This window comes from Panthera pardus, unplaced genomic scaffold (genome assembly GCF_024362965.1).
Source record: "Panthera pardus isolate Hobbes unplaced genomic scaffold, ASM2436296v1 HiC_scaffold_11, whole genome shotgun sequence".
Classification (NCBI taxonomy): domain Eukaryota; kingdom Metazoa; phylum Chordata; class Mammalia; order Carnivora; family Felidae; genus Panthera; species Panthera pardus.
This window is the reverse complement of record NW_026526666.1, coordinates 4,178,365-4,197,734: the sequence shown is the minus strand read 5'-3', so window position 1 is coordinate 4,197,734 and position 19,370 is coordinate 4,178,365. Positions and strand designations below refer to the sequence as shown.

The following is a 19,370-nucleotide window of genomic DNA, read 5'->3' as shown; positions in this document are numbered from 1 at the left end:
AGGGTTGAGTACAAAGGAACACAAAGGAATTTTAGGGGATAGAGAACAGTTCTAAATCCTGATTGTAGTGGTTGTGTGCATCTGCCAAAGCACAGTATGGTACATTTAAAAGGGTGAGTGTTATGGTATGAAAATTATACCTCAATAAAAAATAAAAAAGTTTTTAAGTGTTTATTTTGGAGAGAGAGAGAGAGCAAGCTGGGAAGGGGCAGAGAGAAAGGACAACAGAGGATCCGAAGCTGGCTCCCTGCTGATACAGCCTGATGTGGGGCTCCAACTCAAAAACCTTAAGATCATGACCTGAGCCGAAGTTGGATGCTTAACCGACTGAGCCACCCAGGCGCCCCCAAAAACAAAAATTTAATACTATTTTAAAAATCGGCTTTAGCAAGAGGAAAGATACAAGTTTACACACATAAGAGAATACTCAATCATTGTGGAAACCAATTATTTTTAAAAACAAATACCATTGGTTTTATTTAAAAAATTTTTCCAGCTTTATTGAGGTATAATTGACAAAATTATATATATTTAAAGTGTGCAACATAATGACGGTATATATAAACAGCGTGGAATGATTATCACAATCAAGTTAATTAACACACCCATTGATCCACAGTTAACTTTGTGTGTATGTGGTGATACTTCTTAGGATTTACAATTTTAGCAAATATCCTAATAGTTACTATTTACTATAGACACCAAGCTGTGCATTAGATATTCTTACTCATAACTAAAAGTTTATACCCTTATAGCAACATCTCACCCTTTTTTCCACCAATTAGTCCCTGGCAACTACTATTCTATCCCTGTTTCCCTGAGTTTGACTTTTTTGTTTTTGTTTTTTTTTTTTTTAGATTCTGTGTAGAAGTGAGATCGTGTGGTATTCGTCTTTCTCTGTTTGACTTATTTCCTTTCTCTGACATTTCACTTAGCATAATGCCCTTAAGGTCTATCCATGATGTTGTAAATGGCAAGATTTTCTTTTTTCTCATGGCTGAATAATTTTCCACTTTATGTAACACATTTTTTTTATCCCTTCATCCGTGGACACTTAGGTTGCTTCCATATCTTGGCAATTGTAAATAATGCTGCAACAAATACGGGAGTGCAGGTACCTATTTGAGATCCTGGTTTCATTTCCTTTGGATATATACCCAGAAGTGGGATTGCTGGATCATATTGATGAGGGAGCCAAAAGCAATCTGAGGGCAAAGCACGAGCTAACACCCACAACCCCACCTGCCCACCTCCCTCCCCCTGTGGTAGGACATGTGTGACATTCCTCAGGCACTCCTGGCTGCCCAAGAACAAAGGAAAGAAAACAAACAGTTAACTGATAGAGATCACAGTCATGCAGGACATGAGTCTTCATAAGTTTACAAATGTTTTAGTAAATTACCAGAGAAATGAAATTTTATCAATAGCTTAATCTCCAGTGGTGGCTGCCTGCAAGTCTGTAACCCAAACTTGACCTGGTTTAAGAAAACCTGAGGGGCGCCTGTGTGGCTCAGCTGGTTAGGCGACCGACTTCAGCTCAGGTCATGATCTCACAGCTCATGATCTCACAGCTCATGATCTCACAGCTCGTGAGTTCGAGCCCCGTGTCAGGCTCTGTGCTGACAGCTCAGAGCCTGGAGCCTGCTTCGGATTCTGTGTCTCCCTCTCTCTCTGCCCCTAACCCACTTGCATTCTGTCTCTGTCTCTCTCAAAAATAAATAAACATTAAAAAAAAAAAAATTAAAAGAAAACCTGAGGAACGGTTCTGTATGGTTTTGCTCCACTTGGGACTGGGGGCATGGGAGCTGATGCCCTTTTCCTCGTTTCCCAAGAGGGATCCTCCTTCCTTATCAAATTTAGATCGGCGTTGATTTGCCCAGTGTTTTCCTTTTCTACATCTGGGACTATCTTTATTGGATAACTTACTGGTTTGTCCCCTGTTCGTTGGTGACCGTCCTTTTGCATGTGCCCTGGTTTTCCACATTTAAAGCAGGCATGAGAGGCTGGAGATGGCCTCATAATAGCTGCAAGAATTTGTGTGCTATGTGTCTCAGTTCCCACATTTTGGCACGCCCTAATGAATTCAGGGATACCTTTGGCTTGAGTACGTATGCCAGAGAGAGCGGCCTGCCAGTCCGCATTAGCATTTTCATAGGCCAATTGCTGCAATAAAACTTGAGCAGTTTCTTCATTATCTATGTGCCTGGAAATACTGTTGTAACCTATTCACGAAATCAACCTAAGGCTCAGTGGCTCCCTGCCATATGGTGGCAAAGAAACCTGTTTTTGTTTTTATGTCAGGGACTCGGGACCAGGCAGCAACTGCAATAGTAGAGCACTGTTGGAATAACCTATGATCCGCTTGGGCATGATATAATGGTCTGGAGCATTTCCACTCCTATCAGAATACCTAAATCTTGATTATGAATTGCCTGTGTTGTGCAACCCACTTGATATTCTAAAGTCCATACAGTTGCCAAGTGGCTTTTGCACCACCTCCCAGTTCTACTATACTAGCCAAGGTTTTACTCAAAGACATACAAGGTGATAATTCATGGAAAGGACTTTATGAATTGATAACTTGGGGAAGGGGATAGGCATGTGTTCTCCCATTAGGATCATGCTGGGCACCTGCCTGTCTGATTAAACCATACCATGAGTTGGAAGGATCAGCCCCTCAACCCTCCTCTCAGATGGCCAGAAAGCAGTGTAACACGTTCCCTATAATCTCCTTTACCAGGACATAGCTATTTGATTTCCCACATGTCCTGAGAATTGTTTGTTGGTATGCCAACGTTGGAATTGGTGACCAGAACCCTAAGGACCTTTGCATATATTTTAGTTGGATTGTTTTCTTGCTGTTAAATTGTCTGAATTCCTTATATATTTTGGATATTAATCCCTTATCAGATAGATTAGATATATCGTTCAATATCAGATAAATATTTTCTCCTACTCCAAAGGTCACCTTTTCGTATTGTTGATGGCTTCCTTTGCTGTGCAGAAACTTTTTAGTTTGATGTAGTTCCTCTTGTTTATTTTTGCTTTTATTACCTTTGCTGTTGGTGTCCAGTACAAAAAATATCACCAAGACCAAAGTCAGGGAGTCTACCCTCTATGTTTTCTTTGAGGAGTTTTATAGTTTCAGGTCTTAATTCAAATCTTTAATCCACTTTGAGTTAGTTTTTGTGAGTGGTATAAGGTTATAAGGTAGAGGTTTTTTGTTTTTGTTTTTGTATGTGGATATTCAGTTTTCCCAGTACCACTTATTAAAGAGACTCTCTCAGAATTTTGTGTTCTTTGTGCCCTTGTCAAAGATTAGTTGACTGTATATAGGTGGGTTTATTTCTGGACTCTATTCTCTTCCTTTTTTTTTTTTTTTAATTAAAAATTTTTTCAATGTTTTTACTTATTTTTGAGAGAGAGCGTAAGCCAAGGAGAGGCAGAGAGAGAGAGAGAGAGAGAGAATGAGAGAGAGAATGAGAGGGTGAGGGGCAGAGAGAGAGGGAAACATAGAATCCAAAGCAGGCTCCAGGCTCTGAGCTGTCAGCACAGAGCCTGATGCAGGGCTCAAACTCACGAACTGCAAGGTTATGACCTGAGCTGAAGTGGGAAGCCCAACCAACTGAGTCACCCAGGTGGCCCTATACTCTCTCCTTTGATCTGTGTATCTATTTTTATATATGTACCATACTATTTTGATTATAGTAGTTTGAAATCAGGAATATACCTCCCGTTCTGTTCACCTTTCTCAAGATTCCTTTGCCTATTTGGGGTCTTCTGTGGTTTCTTATTTTTTATTTTAAAATAATTTTATTCTGCCCAGAAATGGTGGTGATATTCTTACATTCTGTCCACCCAAAGGAAGAGGAACAAAATTAAAGGGTCCAGAATTTTCCTCACCATATTGTCATAATTCTTTCTTTCAGATTCCAAAGAATTTGCATATGAATTATACCATGTGATCTCAAAACTGCCCCATGAGGGTAAGCTGAATGAATAATTATATCTCATTTTATAAACAAGGCTCAGGTTAAATATTTAGCCAGTATTTCCAAAAATGATATGTGTACCTCATTCATTTTTTAGAACTTGACAAGGGCCTAGTACTAAGTGCCCCCTGCTCTTCAGTTGCTCACAACCTTGACATCTTCAAGGGAGTGACCATGACTCCAGCTAGGTATGACCCCAAACCTGGCACTTAAAGGCACATAAATGTCTATAGTGATACTTATGACTAAACACTTACTGAGAATTTCCTTTTCCAAAAGTATAAACTTAGATTATTTGAAGAATTAGTATTTCGATTAGCATCTTAATTAATAAGCATATATATATATATATATATATATATATATATATATATATATACAGACACACACATACACACATGTATATAGTATCACCACATGAGTACTGATTTGGTACAAAGAGACTGCTAACTGTGAACTGTTTGACTTAGGATAAGTATCTTTATCTTTCTAGTTATAAATTTTCTATCTGTACGATGAGAGGAGTGTGCATGTCCATCTCTAAATCCTGGGTTAGATTTGAAGACATCAATATGAATTCATGTTTACCTTACTCATAGATACAGATGGACAAATACAGAAATAATTATGAATATGTGTGTATTCATGTGTTAGTATATGCACATGTATTTTCAAGTTCTGGCCTCTGAAGGGCCTAGAAAAAACATCCCAGTAGCAATGAGCACACCTAGCACCTAGTTTTTGGGTTCTAATATAATTCTTGAATAAGAGGAATCAGGACTCTTGGGAGAAATGGCCCCTCCCCTGCTCATGCTCTGTCTCACACTGTCTCTCAAAAATAAGTAAGTGTTAAAAAAATTTTTCTTAAAGTGTCAAGGTACTGAAAGACATTTCAACATGTTAAGCATCCTTAAGCTCCTCAATCACTTTTTAATAAAAGTATTATTATTTTATTTTTATGTATGTGTGTATTGAGGTATATTCACAATTTTATTTAATCCTTTAAAAACATTCCTATTTTAAAAAATACGTTGAATTTATTCATTCAATTAATTACTAATTTACTGAGGTCTTACCGTGTTTTAAGCAGCCCTGGGAACATACAGAGTAATTACAAAGTCTCTTCCTCCAAAGAATTAGTAGTTCAAGGAGGAAACAGGGGAAAGAACCAATTGATATTACATAGGTGCCAAAAATATTCACCAAATAAAATTAAGCAACATACCGGGTACGATAAGGGTGCAAAAGGTCACCTGTTTCAAATTGGAGATCAGTGAGAGATTCCTGGAAGATAACAGATGAAGTGAATCTTGAGGGTAAAAGAAGTGCTAGCCATTAGGGCAAGTGGAGAATTTACCAACAGGAGGGTACAGCAAAAGAATGTTTAGACAAGCATGGAAAAACACAGCACTTCAGAAAATTCCAAGTAAGCAGTATGGAGGATGTTTATATCCTATTGTATATTATATTGCCATTGACAAAAGTAACAGGGGCGCAGACTCAGTATTAAGCAAAATCATCTCATTTATGAATGTACTTACCATTAATATACCATAAATCTTGCTAGTGGAGACTATTAGCTCAATCTGCTCAGCTACAGGAAAGAACTTATCTAAGTGATTTCAAGAGGTCTCTTTTGACCTTATTTCACTGTTTTCTCCTCTCTACAATTGTAGTCTATATTTATTCAGCAAAGAAAACAAAATTGCTAAAGTAAGTTATATTATGCTTTATTAGAACAACTTAATATATAATTAAGGGAAAACATAGTAATTTAAATGGATGATACTATCCAATATTCTTCCTCTCTCTGAGAAAGTTTCACTACAGTGTGGCTCTGGGTCAAGCCCTGAACCAAAAAAAAAATGTATTTCTTTATTTTTTTAAATAATTTTTAAACTTTAGAATCATTTTAGATTTAAGAAAAGTTGCAAAAATAGTAGAGTTCCTATATACCCCACAGCCAATTTCCTTTATTGTTAACATCTCCCATTACTATGGTATATTTGTCACAACTAATAAACCAATAATGGTACATTCTTATTAACCAAAATCCATACTTTATTAATATTTCTTTAGTTTTTTTGAAAATGTACTAAAATTTAATCATTCATAAAAGCTGTCATTTAATCTGATGGTAAAATACCAAAAGCAATATTAGAGTTGATTTATTATATATTTTAGCTTTGAAAACTATAGAAATCAGTTATCCCAGTTTTTTTCCTATAAAAGACTCACTTTTGCAAAAGATTATGCACAATTTTAATTAGAATATAATGACAAGGGTATTTCATAATTTAGTTTTGAGAAAGAGACCGACCACGAGTGGGGGAGGGGCAGAGAGAGAGAGGGAGACGTAGAATCCGGAGCAGGCTGAGCTGTCAGCACAGAGCCCTATATGTCGCGCTCGAACTCACAAACTGTAAGATGATGACCTGAGCTGAAATAGAATGCTTAACGGACTGAGCCACCCAGGTGCCCCCATAATTTTTTAAATACAAAATGAAGCCAGTGACTCAAAAAGTTATCTGGTGCAATGGGTTTGAGGGGAAATTTCATAATATGTATCATTACAGATATGAAGTATAATGGTTCAACTTTTTTAGTGCTGGACAGGGAAGAATCATGATAAAGAGGTCAATATGAAATCATTTGATTACAGTAGTACTATTTAACATTTGAAATGCATCCATGCTCTTTTTTTGTAATCATATTAGAGTCAAGTATATTTATTTTCACATCTGTTATAACTGCTATTACAAAGGAGACATACTATTATTTTCCAAGTGATAATACAGAGAGCAATTTTTTTTTTTCTCCAGGGAAATTGTGCAACCCAATACAAGATTTAAATTCTTCACCTAATATATAAAACAGGAGAAGCCTCTTCAGATTTAATTTCTGAAGTCTGGAATGCTCGTATTTCCCAGTTAGGCCACAGTTCATTCCTGTAATCTGGCCCAGAGCTGCTGCTTACTGCGGGTCTAAAGCGGCAGACAGTATTTCTTTTTGGGCTTCTTCTTTTCCACTGGTGTTTTTCTTTTTTCTTAAAAAAAAAATTTTTTTTTGATGTTTATTTTTTAGAGAAAGAGACAGAGAGAGACAGAGTGTGAGTTGGGGAGGGGCAGAGAGCGAGAGGGAGACACAGAATCCGAAGCAGGCTCCAGACTCCCAGCTGTCAGCACAGAGCCCGAAGCAGGACTCAAACTCACAAGCTGTGAGATCATGACCTGAGCAGAAGTCAAACACTTAGCTGACTGGGCCACCCAGGCGCCTCTCCCCACTGGTGTTTTTCTATTTATCTGTCTGACCAGGTCATAAAAGATCTTATTAATGTTGATCTTTAACTTTGTAGTAGATTCTAAAAAGGCATGGTCATACCACCATCTTCCTAACCCTTTTTTCCTTTTTTTTTTTTTTTTTTTTTTTTTTTTAACCATCTGGCTAAATTCTGACCCTGTTCTTTGCCAACTACTTGCTCATCTTCCAGGTCACATTATTGCCAGCTAAAATCATTGGACATCTTCTGCATCCTTAACCCATACAATCAGTTCCTTCAGGTCCTATAAGTCATGAAACACGGACTGAGCTGTAATAGGATATGCTAATGCAAACCTTTGGCCGTTGTTCATACACAAATCCCTCATTGCTATAAATTCCTCTGTCCTGCTGTGTCCAGGATTTCAAGCATACACCATTGGCAATCTACTTTAGCTTGCTTTCTGAAGAATTCTGGAGGAATCTTCTATTGTTGGGTCATATTTTTCAACAAAAATTCTGGGAACAAACTGAACTGTGAGATCAGATTTCCCATGCCTCCTGAACCAAGGACCACTAGCTTATACTCACACATGACCTGGTCTGTTTGAATCCTGACAATCTACTCAATACCACTGAAGTTACAGTGACACACACACTGTTATACACAGAGTAAACACCCTCTGATCCAGTCATCCCACTTCTGGGAATCTATCCCCCACTTGGGTCTGGGCCTCCTCCTCCCTCCCCTACACAGTGGCTGTGCTGTGGCTCTGCTCAGGCTCTGGGTGGTGGTGGTGCTGGCAGTGGTACCTCCAGAACACACTCACATGCCTGATATTTCTGTAATTTTTACTTGGTGTCCTTTGTATGTTCCAGGATCCTATCCAATGTTCTTATATGCAAATGATACAATGGGAAAGGGATATAACCTTTCAACATTATTACAAACGCAAAGGATGGTAAAGTGATGAATATTAGTACACATTCATCAGCAATGAGGGCTTTGTATCTTGAGTTGTTTTTAGATACATTACATTTAGATGTCAGGTCTCTTTAGGGTCCTCTGTACTATGACAATTTCTCAGACTTTCCTTGTTTTTGATGATCTTGATAGTTTCAACATGGTTAGCTATTTTGTAAGATATTCCTGAACTTGGGTTTGTCTGACGTTTCCTTATGATTAGATGGTGCTATCATTTTTGGGGAGGAAGACCACAGGGATAAAGTACCCTTGTCATCACATATTAAGGCTGCATGACTATCAACATGACTCACTGGTTATGTTCATTTTGATCATGCACCTGAGGCAGTGTTTGTCAGATCTCTCCACTGTAATGTTATTTTTTTTCCCCTTTCCATACTGTTCTCTTTGGAAGGAATATACTCTCTGTAGCCTATACTTAAGGAGTGGGGAGTTGTGCCCCATTTCCTTGAGGGTAGAATATTTATATAAATTGTTTAGAATTCTTCTGTATGGGAAATTTGTCTGTTCTACTCCACTTATTAAATTACTCATTTATATATATCTGTATGGATTCATTGATATTTTTTATACTTTATTATAATCCAATATTAGGTCATCTGTTTTGTGGCTCAGATTGTTCTACCTTTGGCCATTGAGACCACTTTAGGTTGGCTTCTGTATCCCTTTGACATACCCCCATCAGTTTGTTTTTTGAGCACTTTCTTACTTTCTTGGCATAATAAGACTCTGTGTGTGTGTGTGTGTGTGTGTGTGTGTGTGTGTGTGTGTGTGTGTGTGTGTAATATGATGGGAAAGTGATATAATGGGAAAGTGATATAACCTTTCAACATAATTACAAAAGCAAAGGATGGTAAAGTGATGAATATTAGTACACATTCATCAGCAGTGAGGGCTTTGTATCTGGAGTTGTTTTTAGTTTGGTTTCCTATTCATATCTTACTTTTAGCTTGGTTTACAAGTTAACCAATGATTTTTTCTGTAACCTTGCATATTATAAATAAAATGAGAGAGTCAATGAAGTTATAATTACATACTTTTATTTAAAGAGGAAATTGGGGTACTTATTGCTGATAACTGGTAATTACATTATCAAAGGGCTGTTCATTCAATAAGCTTACATGTTAAAAAAGGCAAATTTATATGTTAAAAGAAGGAAATGAAAAAGAAGTAAGCAACCTTTACTTTTGGACTAGAATAATCTGCAGATTGTAAGATATTGAGTCCATTTTTAAAAGATGATAAATCACCAGTATCACAAGTTTTAGGGAAGGAAAAAGACCTAAGAAGTAATACCATTTCTTTGTTCTCTAATTTTCAAAAGACATTTCTACCTGTAAATTAGGCCAATAGTTAAACAGCAAATAGTCAAATGAGCAAATAGTTAAATGATTAGGAGCAAGTTGTAGTTCTTACATTTCTGGTTCTCTTATGTGCATTTACATTGGGAAATAATGATTTCTAATGTTTCTTTAGCTGTTCAGATTTGTCCTTTGGTTATATGACAGGCAGCAATGTGAAAATGTATTGCATGACAGCTTATTTATGAATACAAACCTGGCTGGTACATCTAGTCCCATTGTTGATGAAATTTGGTGTGCCCAATAGCTAACGCTTGTTTAACTCTGTGAGACAAGAACAGAATAGAGCTTCTACAAATGAGAAAACAGGATCAACAGCAGTCCTGGGACATAAACGGGAGTCTCTGCTTTTCATTTGCTGCTTTTCAGAACTACATTGTATGCCATTAAGAGAACTGTTTTTTTTTAAGTTTTTTTTTAATGTTTATTTTATTTTTGAGAGAGACAGAGACAGAATGCGAGTGGGTTAGGGGCAGAGAGAGAGGGAGACACAGAAGCAGAAGCAGGCTCCAGGCTCTGAGCTGTCAGCACAGAGCCTGATGCGGGGCTCAAACTCACGAGCTGTGAGATCATGACCTGAGCCGAAGTCAGACACTCAACCGACTGAGCCACCCAGGCGCCCCTAAGAGAACTGTTTTAAGCAGACTGCCCCTGTATTTAGTTAGTATCAATCATGTTTTAATACATAAATAACCTCTTTGAATATTGACTACTTAGACTCTGTGTGTGTGAGGGAGTGGAGAGGAGAAAGTAGGAGCGAGGGGAGACAAATGACATTTGTAGGCCATACCACAAAAGTTGGCAGCTATGGATCATATTTTCTAAGGCAAAGTCTTGTTGGATCCTAATATGGGAACTAAGAGATCAAAAGAAGATCAGACAGCTAACTTAAAATCCCAAGTTTTTCAGCCAAGTCAAATCTATTCACAGATGCTGGATTATTAGGATGACCCCTGAGCATAGAAAGTTGAAGGTAGTTTCTTCATTGAGAAAATAAAGACAGATTGCTTAGGGGAAAAGAGTAAAAAGAACGAGGTATCAGACACACTAGTGAATCACTAGTGAAATAAAATGTTTTAAGTGTTTATATATCTTATCTTAGATGAATATAAGACCATTAATTCTCTGATCTCTCAGGAAACCTACATTTAGTTACAGTATTAAAAACAAAAGATTGAGCTATTTTTTTTTTTCCTTAGAGAGAGAGAGAGAGAGAGAGAGAGAGAGAGAGAGCAAGAGCACACTCAACAGAGGGGCACAGGGAGAGAGAGATCTTAAACAGGCTTCACGCTCAGCATGGAGCCTGACACTGGGCTTGATCTTACAACCCTGGGTTCATGACCTGAGCTGAAATCAAGAGTTGGATACTGAACCGACTGAGCCACCCAGGTGCTCCAAGATTGAACTTCTAATAGAATATCAAATCCTATCAGCAGCAGAGTTCCATGCAGTCACCCAGTGTACAGATATTGACTTCTCCCCACCATAATATTGACAACATTTATTAAGCACATACCACATGTCAAGAAGTCTGCTAAGGACTTACAAAGATGACTGAAAGGATACTTGAGCTCATAGTCCAGGGGTTATTGAAAGGAAAAAGTGGTGGGTCACAAGAGGACGGGAGGGAAATCAATATGAATGAAAAGCTAGAGTCTCACTGTAGGGAAAAGAGGAAAGAAGATTAATGCTTTGGCAAGAGAAAAGTAGATTCCTGAACAATGTGAAGCCGAGAGCTGTTCAATCTCATCAGATTCTGAAGGCATCTCTAGATGCAGCTTTCCAAAGAAAACTGGGGCAATGACAAATGGGACAGCTAAAAGTAGGTCATAATTATAGCAAAGAAAACAACAGCCAGCATACACTTAGCCATTGTTATTGTTGAAGTCGTGGAATTAGTGTGTTCGATAACTCTTGTCATCAGTGGCTTCCTGATACGATCTTCTGTGGTGAGGATAGCTTTTCGGGCTCCATCCCATTTTCCAGGGCCTTGCAGACGATACTGGATTGGAGTGCAGGGTCCCCAGATGATCTGTATTGCCAATTTGGGGTCAGTGAAGGCCAGAGACAGCAGACTGGGCCTGACACCCACCAGATCAGCCAGCTCTTCCATGGTATCTATATAGTCTCCCTGAATGGTATGGCGTTGGCTCTCCACATACCTGAAGCAGAGAAGACAGAAGCCATGGCCTGTCAATAGTTCAGTCAATTAATCAGTGCTTTCTGATTGCCTGTTATTGGCTCCGTATTTGGCTAGGAGCTGTAGAAAACAAAGAAGAAAGGAAAGACATTGTCTTTATCCTTAAGGACCTTATAATCTACTGGAAGATAGAAGATAGATACACATAAAGCACAAGAGAATATAAGATTTTTGGTATATTGTGTGGTTTTAGATTGCTAAATAGAAATGTTAGAAGAGGGTAGTTAAAATAGAGCAGTATGTCCTTGAAAGATGTGGAAGACATATCTGTTAGCAAACAGCAAAGTGTTACAAGTCAGGGGAGCAGCAGAGTAAAGGAATAAAGCAGGAATGAGTGTGGAATATGAGCATAGAATATCTGTGGGTGCTACCTACAGTAGAAGAGGCATGTTGTGGAAAACAAAGATGGATAGAGAGAGGCAAATATAGCAGATTCAGAGAAGACTGATGTTATGAGAAAACTCACCACAAAAATTCTCAAATTTGGGATCCTCAATTGTTTTATGAGGCAGTGGTAGTGGAGTCCACAGAGCAGGACTTCCCTGGGCCAGTGCTAATTTGGAATCCTGAAAGGAGTGGGGGGATGACTTATCCCACAAGAGGTAGTGGCCGTCCAAACAGAGCCAGGTGGAGGCATTACACCAAGTGCAGATTTGAAGAGCTAGAACTTTTTAGAGGGAAAATGTGGTAACAGATACTTGTGGCAGGAGTGGGATTTAGAGAGCTCACTGGTAACTTTTCTTCCTATAATGAAAATAAAACAAAGAAGAGTAGGACAGAAAGGAAGGAAGAGAAAAACCCAGTCAAACTAATTGAGATTAGATGGGATTGCTTGAGGAATCCAAAAACAGGGACAGGAAAAAAAAGATAGAAAATAAATTTGAGGTAGAATTAGTGAGGTAGAATTTCAGAGGAACTGACAGATGGTCAAATAGCAATTTCCTGAAATGGGACTAGTTTCAAAGAGAAGTGAAGACAGGAAAGAATTTGAGAGCTTCCCCTTATGGATGTTATGTTGGCTGAAGGGTCTGTAGGCATACATTTATCCTTCAGTGGTGGGTGAAGAGCTGAGTATTCATAAAGGTTTATCAAAAGGGATTCACTTGTACCAGCCTTGTAGGGTTGTTGGGAGGATTAAATGAAGCCATGCATATAAAACACGTAGTGTGCATACACAGTTGACCCTCGATAAAACGATAAACGTTAAATTGTATCTTTGGGGACTGCTCACAGTCAAAAGGTAGTTAGACAAAAATAAGTCAGGGGAAAGAGAGGCGGGAAGTTGAAATAGGATATTTACTGCCAGAAAAGCAAGGAAAGAAAGCACTCCAAGAAGGAAGAGACATTTACAAGCACCAAACTCACCAGTGAGAAGAAAAATGGAATTGGTCATAGATGACCTTCAAGAGAACAGTTGCAGAAGGATAGAAGTTACAATACAGGAGGCTTAGGAGGAAAAAAAGAATGAGAATTTAGAGCATATAATGTAGAATATTTATTGTAGAAATCTGGCAGTGAAAGGAGAAAAACAGCAGAATACCTGGAAAGGCTATCAGGGTTAATTAAAAACTTTCTCCTCTTCCCAGACAGGGGAGAGTTATGCTAGTAAAATCAATGAAAGAAAACCACCTCTTTGGGCCTGGAATGATTATACCCCTAACTTTTGCACAAAAATTTAGGAACTTACCATCAACTTCCACTTTGTCCAAATAAAAATCACCTAGTGTATAAACTCAAGTTCCGAAATTCAGATTGCTAAATTACCATGTTGGCCCAAGCACTAAGCAACTAGCTGATGTTATCACCTTCCCAAATCACAAAGACTGTTCACACCATGAGCTGCTGTGACCTGAGGGTGCTGTTACATGATGACAGCTGACAAGGTAGCCTATGCTGGTTTGTTTTTTCTGTTTTTCTTTAAGGAGTCTCTATGCCCAGTGTGGGGCTTGAACTCGTGACCCAGAGATCAAGAGTCTGATATTCTACCAACTGAGCCACCCCTGTACTCACCTGTGCTGATTTGTAGATATACCTACAGATTTGTGACTGGGCCATATCTTCTTCCCATTAAATCATTGACCCTCTTCCTTTGTCTGGCAGCTCCACTAGCATTTCAAGTAATCCTGCCAAAATTAATATACCTGATTTTCCCTCCATGTGCTTTTTCCTATCTTTCTTTCAGGTTCTAATCGTAGGATTTTAAATGCCTTTCTGTTCTTTTCCATGCATATTCAAACCATTTGGTGCTATTTCCCAATTTTATTGCCACACAAACTATCATTTCCCTTCCCTTCAAAATATAATCTAAATCCTGGACCACCTGGGTGGTTCAGTCAGTTAAACATCTGACTTCGGCTCAGGTCATGATTTCACAGTTCATGAGTTTGAGCCCCACATCAGGCTCTGTGCTGACAGCTCGGAGCCTGGAGCCTGTTTCAGATTGTGTCTCCCTCTCTCTCTGTCCCTCCCCCACTTGTGCTTTGTCTCTGTCTCTCAAAAATTAATAGACATTAAAAAAATAAAAAAAATATAATCTAAATCCTTAAAATAACATGAGGAAGATAAACATAGTCCAATGTTGCTCTAATTAAGAACTAAGAAGGAAATTACCACACACTCTTACCTTTTTGCCATTTGCTCTTGAGTCTTAGCTATCTCTGCTTTCATTTTGCTTTGTGAGGGCAATGTCTTTAGCCCTAAAGAGAAAAATCAAAATTTTAAGTGTAAGATTACCTCACTGACAACAATAATCCTATTAACAATTACTATGCCATGGAGAATTCAAAGAAATACAAAATAATTTTTTGTACTCGAGTAGGTTACAATTCACTGGATCACCTTCCCCTATCACCACCACAATATGATGCCATTAAGGACAGTAACTTACTCTATTCTACTATCTCTTTGGGAGAGATTTCTCTGATTCTGTCTTCCAATCAATATCTTCCTCCTCCATCTTCCAATTGGGAAATGAAATATGGACATAAGGAAATGATAAATGGCCCCAAAAGTATGTGAAAAATAAAGAGCAAAATAAAGGGCAGGGTACATTTGTACTCTTAGTAACAAACAGGCTTTACCACAGAGAGAAGGAAGTAAAAATGAACTCTTGATCCCATTTTATGACTAAAGTCCTATGAAAGATAAGGCTTTCCTCTTCTGTTTGGATTTTTCACAATTTCAGAGGCAGCCCATTTCATCTTGAAATGGCAACAGCTGACAAAAAACAGTTGGCATAGTTGTTTTTAATTTTACACTGATTTTGCACAGCCCTCAAAGTTTCACTCCTTTGGTGAACCCTTTGAAGTGATACTGAGCAAATCAAATCCTTCTGCCATGGGCATTCTCTTTTTTTTTTTTTTTTAATGTTTATTTTGAGAGAGAGGGAGAGAGAGAGCATGGGGTGGTGCAGAGAGAGAGAGAGAGAGAGAGAGAGAGAGAGAGAGAGAGAGAGAGAGAGAGAGAAAATCCCTCTGTGCTGATAGCACAGAGCCCGATGTGGGGCTCGAACCCACAAACTGTGAGATCATGACCTGAGCTGAAACCAAGAGTTGGATGCTTAACCTACTGAGCCACCCAGCTGCCCCTGGCATGGGACATTCTTGAAATATTTGAAGGGAACTCTTCTGTCTCCCCTGAATCTTCTGTAGGTAAACCTCTCCAGCTCCTTCAGTTGTACTTCAAATGGTAGGTACATTTTCAAATCCCTGAACCATTCTTGTCTCTCTCCTTTTCATGCACTCCAGTTTCACTTGTAAAATATGTCTTTGGGTATGGGCTGACCAGTTTAGAGAAGAATAGTTGTAAATTATAGGATATTACAATTCTTTAATGATGCTAGATATAATTAGGCCGTTTAGAAGCCATATCATTCTCCTGATTCATGTTGAGCCTACTATCCCAAATCCTAAAGTTTTTTCTCATGTTCTCCTAGCCAAAACTGAAACAGGGGATGTTAAAGGGGGAAAGTAAGAATTTGAGAGGTTGAATCTTATACATTCTGGACTAGTCTTTAACCAGGTCTTAATTTTTGGCTGAAATCAATCACACCATTTCTATATTTGCTTTTCTCTATAATGACTTTTGCTTCACAAATATCTATCTATCTATCTATATATATATCTATATATATATCAGTTGTCTAAAATATAGATGAGTGGATTCTAGTCTGGAGTGCACATTGGAATCCACTGAGGAACACTTTCTTAGCAATCTATGTCTGGCCTACCCCAGACTTTTAAAATAAACATCACCAGGCAAAGCATGCCTATTTTGGGCAAGATTTTCCAGGGGATTCCAATATATGTCTATGGTTATAAATTATTACTTTATATTCACTCAAGAATAATTTTTGAGCACTAATTTTATGCCAGGCACTATTACAGTCATACATACTTTCTACCTATTTAAAAGCAAGAACATAAACATAATTAAACATACCATTAAGTAATTAGTCAACTTGTCTGGTCACTTACCTTTAAATACTTGAGTGACCCAGCGTCCTTGGAGCTCTGAAATCGGCATAATGGCACCCAAAGGCTGGATCAAGCCTATGATTGCAAGAGTTGGCTTTTCCAGGTTAGGAGGGAAGACATTTTTATATAGGGATATCTTGTTTTTGACTACTTGAACAGAATCTTCAAGAAAAGGAAAGGCAAAAGTATAGCCTGTGGCAAAGATAACAGCATCAATGTCATCCTCCCTGGAGCCATCTTCAAATAGGGCGGCTGTCTCTGTGAACTCCTTCACATTTCCTTTCACCTTCACCAAGCCAGAAATTATACGATTTGGCAGTTCATCATTCACTGTTGGATGCTGACTCAGAGCTCTGTGAGTGGTGATAAAGATCAAAAGGAGAAATGAGAGATAGAATGTTAGTAACATGTAAGTAAAATTCTACTTTGATGGAAGTAGTTAAACAATATGTCAATGGTCTCTCTCTTGGTCTATCCATGAAATGTGGGAAAGGTCTAACATATACCAGCTTGGAACAGATCTGGATCTCAGAGCAGAAGTTGGGCCCTAGATGGCACTGAAAGAGAAGACGTTGGAGAAGTAAAAGAAAAATGGTCTTATTTGAAGAGTGTATCTATGGTTGCTCAAGGAATAGTAATATGAAATGGCCACAGGCCTATAGTTTCTATCCATATATCAATAGGTCTGTAAGACTGGACTATCAGCATTCTTTTGAGTCTCATTTCCACTTTCAAACCACCACGAGCTAGAATTAGACCATCATTTTGCAAGCTGTATAATGAATTACATGTATTTAGCAATTTGTAAATGGATTATATATACACTCATTTATTTGAGTCTTACATAAACTCAGTGAAAGACCCAGCACAGGTGTCATTATCCAGGTTTTAGAGATGAGGAAATTGAGGCCTAAAGAAGTTAAGTGACTTGCCCAAGGTTACATACAGTCTAGGATTTGAAATTTTATATCAAAATGGTTTTTTTTTTTTTATTAATTCCCTTGGGATCCCCTGGGCCTGCCTGTTAAGTAATATTTCCTAGAAACAGCATTTATCTTTCTCTCCAAACTTATTCTTTTTCACAAATAGTACCACAATCCACATAGTTTTCCAAGCCACAAAACTGTGAGTCTTCTACCTGTTCACATGGGCTTTCCCTTTCTCCTCTTAATATCCTCAGAATAGTTTTATCTATTCTCTGTGTTACCTGGACTGTTACAAGGGCCTCCTTCTCCATTCCCCTTCAGTTATCTTCTACATCATTTTCGGAGTAGTTGTTCCAAAATGTATTTATTATTAGGTTACTCACTTGTTTAAAATCTTTCAATGGCTCTGGACTGTCTTCGCTTCAAAAGTTTTATTTAGCAGAGGATACACAGGTTTTAATGTACCTGTTCAGTGAGGCTGGAGAGGTACTCAATCACTCTTTGATCTTTGCCATTTTATTATAGTCCAGCCAAACCAGGCTACGTGCAAGTCCAAGAGCAAAATGTATTTTTCATTATTCTAAGACCTTGTACTTAGAATGCTACTTCCTTACCCTATTTGCTTGACTATGTCTTATTGTTCTAAAACCCCAATTCATTTTGTAATCACTGAAGTCATGGATGCTACAGTTTCCATAATTGGGTGAAATAAATGAGTGAAAAGTTGTTGAAGAACGTAGTCTCAAACTATCACCCAACTGATTAATTTCAAAGGAAGAAAATCTTTACAAAGGAGAAACCTGGTATGTGCCACCTTATTCAAGGCATCAAATTTAACATCATTAATACGTCATGTGGCTCCTGATGTGATCTACCAAGAAGGCAAAACCTGTAAATATTTGTAGCAAAAATGTTTCCCTTGAATATAGTAAAGGTAGAACAACTATGCAAGCCCAAATTTTGAGACTTTTTATAAAACAAGTGGCTCGATTCTTTTAAAAAAAATCTATGTCAAAAAATGGTGAATTATTTCAATTGAAGAGATTAAAGAGATATGACAATAAAATGCAATGGGGTAATGGGAATGCAAGCTGGTGCAGCTACTCTGGAAAACAGTATGGAAGTTCCTCAAAAAAGTAAAAATGGAACTACCCTACAACCCAGCAATTGCACTATTAGGCCTTTATCCATGGGATAGAGGTGTGCTGTTTTGAAGGGACACATGCACCCCCATGTTTATAGCGGCACTATCAACAATAGCCAAAGTATGGAAAGAGCCCAAATGTCCATCGACAGATGAATGGATAAAGAAGATGTGGTATATATATACAATGGAGTATTACTCGGCAATCAAAAAGAACGAAATCTTGCCATTTGCAACTATGTGGATGGAACTGGAGGGTATTATGCTAAGTGGAATTAGTCAGAGAAAGACAAAAATCATATCACTTCACACATATAAGGACTTTAAGACACAGAACAGATGAACACAAGGAAAGGGAAGCAAAAATAATATAAAAACAGGGAGGGGGACAAAACATAAGAGATTCTTAAACATGGAGAACAAACCGGGTTACTGGAGGGGCTGTGTGGGGGGGATAAATGGGTAAGGGGCACTAAGGAATCTACTCCTGAAATTATTGTTGCACTATATGCTAACTAATTTGGATGTAAATTTTAAAAAATAAAAAATAAAATTAAAAAAAAAAACAAACCCACACTTACATGATCAATTAATCTGTAACAAAGGAGGCAAGAATCTGAAATGGGGAAGAGACAGTCTCTTCAACAAATGGTACTGGAAAATTTGGACAACTACATGCAAAAGAATGAAACTGCACCACTTTCTTATATCATAAACATAAATAAACTTAAAGACCTAAATGTGAGACCTGAAACCATAAATGTCATAGTAGAAAACATGGACATTAATCTCTTTGACAGTCTTAGCAATACTTTTCTGGATAGGTTTCACAGGCAAGGAAACAAAAGCAAAAATAAAGTTTTGGGACTACACCAAAATAAGAAACTTTTGCACAGTGAAAGAAATCATCAACAAAATTAAAAAGCAACCTACTGAATGGGAAGAAATACTCATAAATGACATATCCAATAAAAGAATAAAATCTAAAATATGGAAAGGACGTCTATGACTCAACATTAAAACAAAAAC

At 37.9% G+C, this 19,370-nt stretch overlaps 2 protein-coding genes across 3 annotated transcripts in view; one reads left to right on the top strand and one right to left on the bottom strand.

Annotated features, from left to right (window-relative positions):
- Positions 1-19,370, top strand: part of CHD1L (chromodomain helicase DNA binding protein 1 like) — a 175,855-nt gene that overhangs the window by 49,658 nt on the left and 106,827 nt on the right. The window lies entirely within an intron of this gene.
- Positions 9,254-19,370, bottom strand: part of FMO5 (flavin containing dimethylaniline monoxygenase 5) — a 34,733-nt gene continuing 24,616 nt past the window's right edge. For both annotated transcript variants that reach the window (XM_019436498.2, XM_019436497.2), the window contains exons 7-9: positions 16,272-16,624; positions 14,420-14,492; positions 9,254-11,758 (exon numbers count right to left, since the gene is read on the bottom strand). In XM_019436498.2, coding sequence (XP_019292043.1) covers positions 11,413-11,758; positions 14,420-14,492; positions 16,272-16,624 — 772 coding nt within the window. In that variant the 3' untranslated portion in view covers positions 9,254-11,412. The remainder of the gene's footprint in view (positions 11,759-14,419; positions 14,493-16,271; positions 16,625-19,370) is intronic.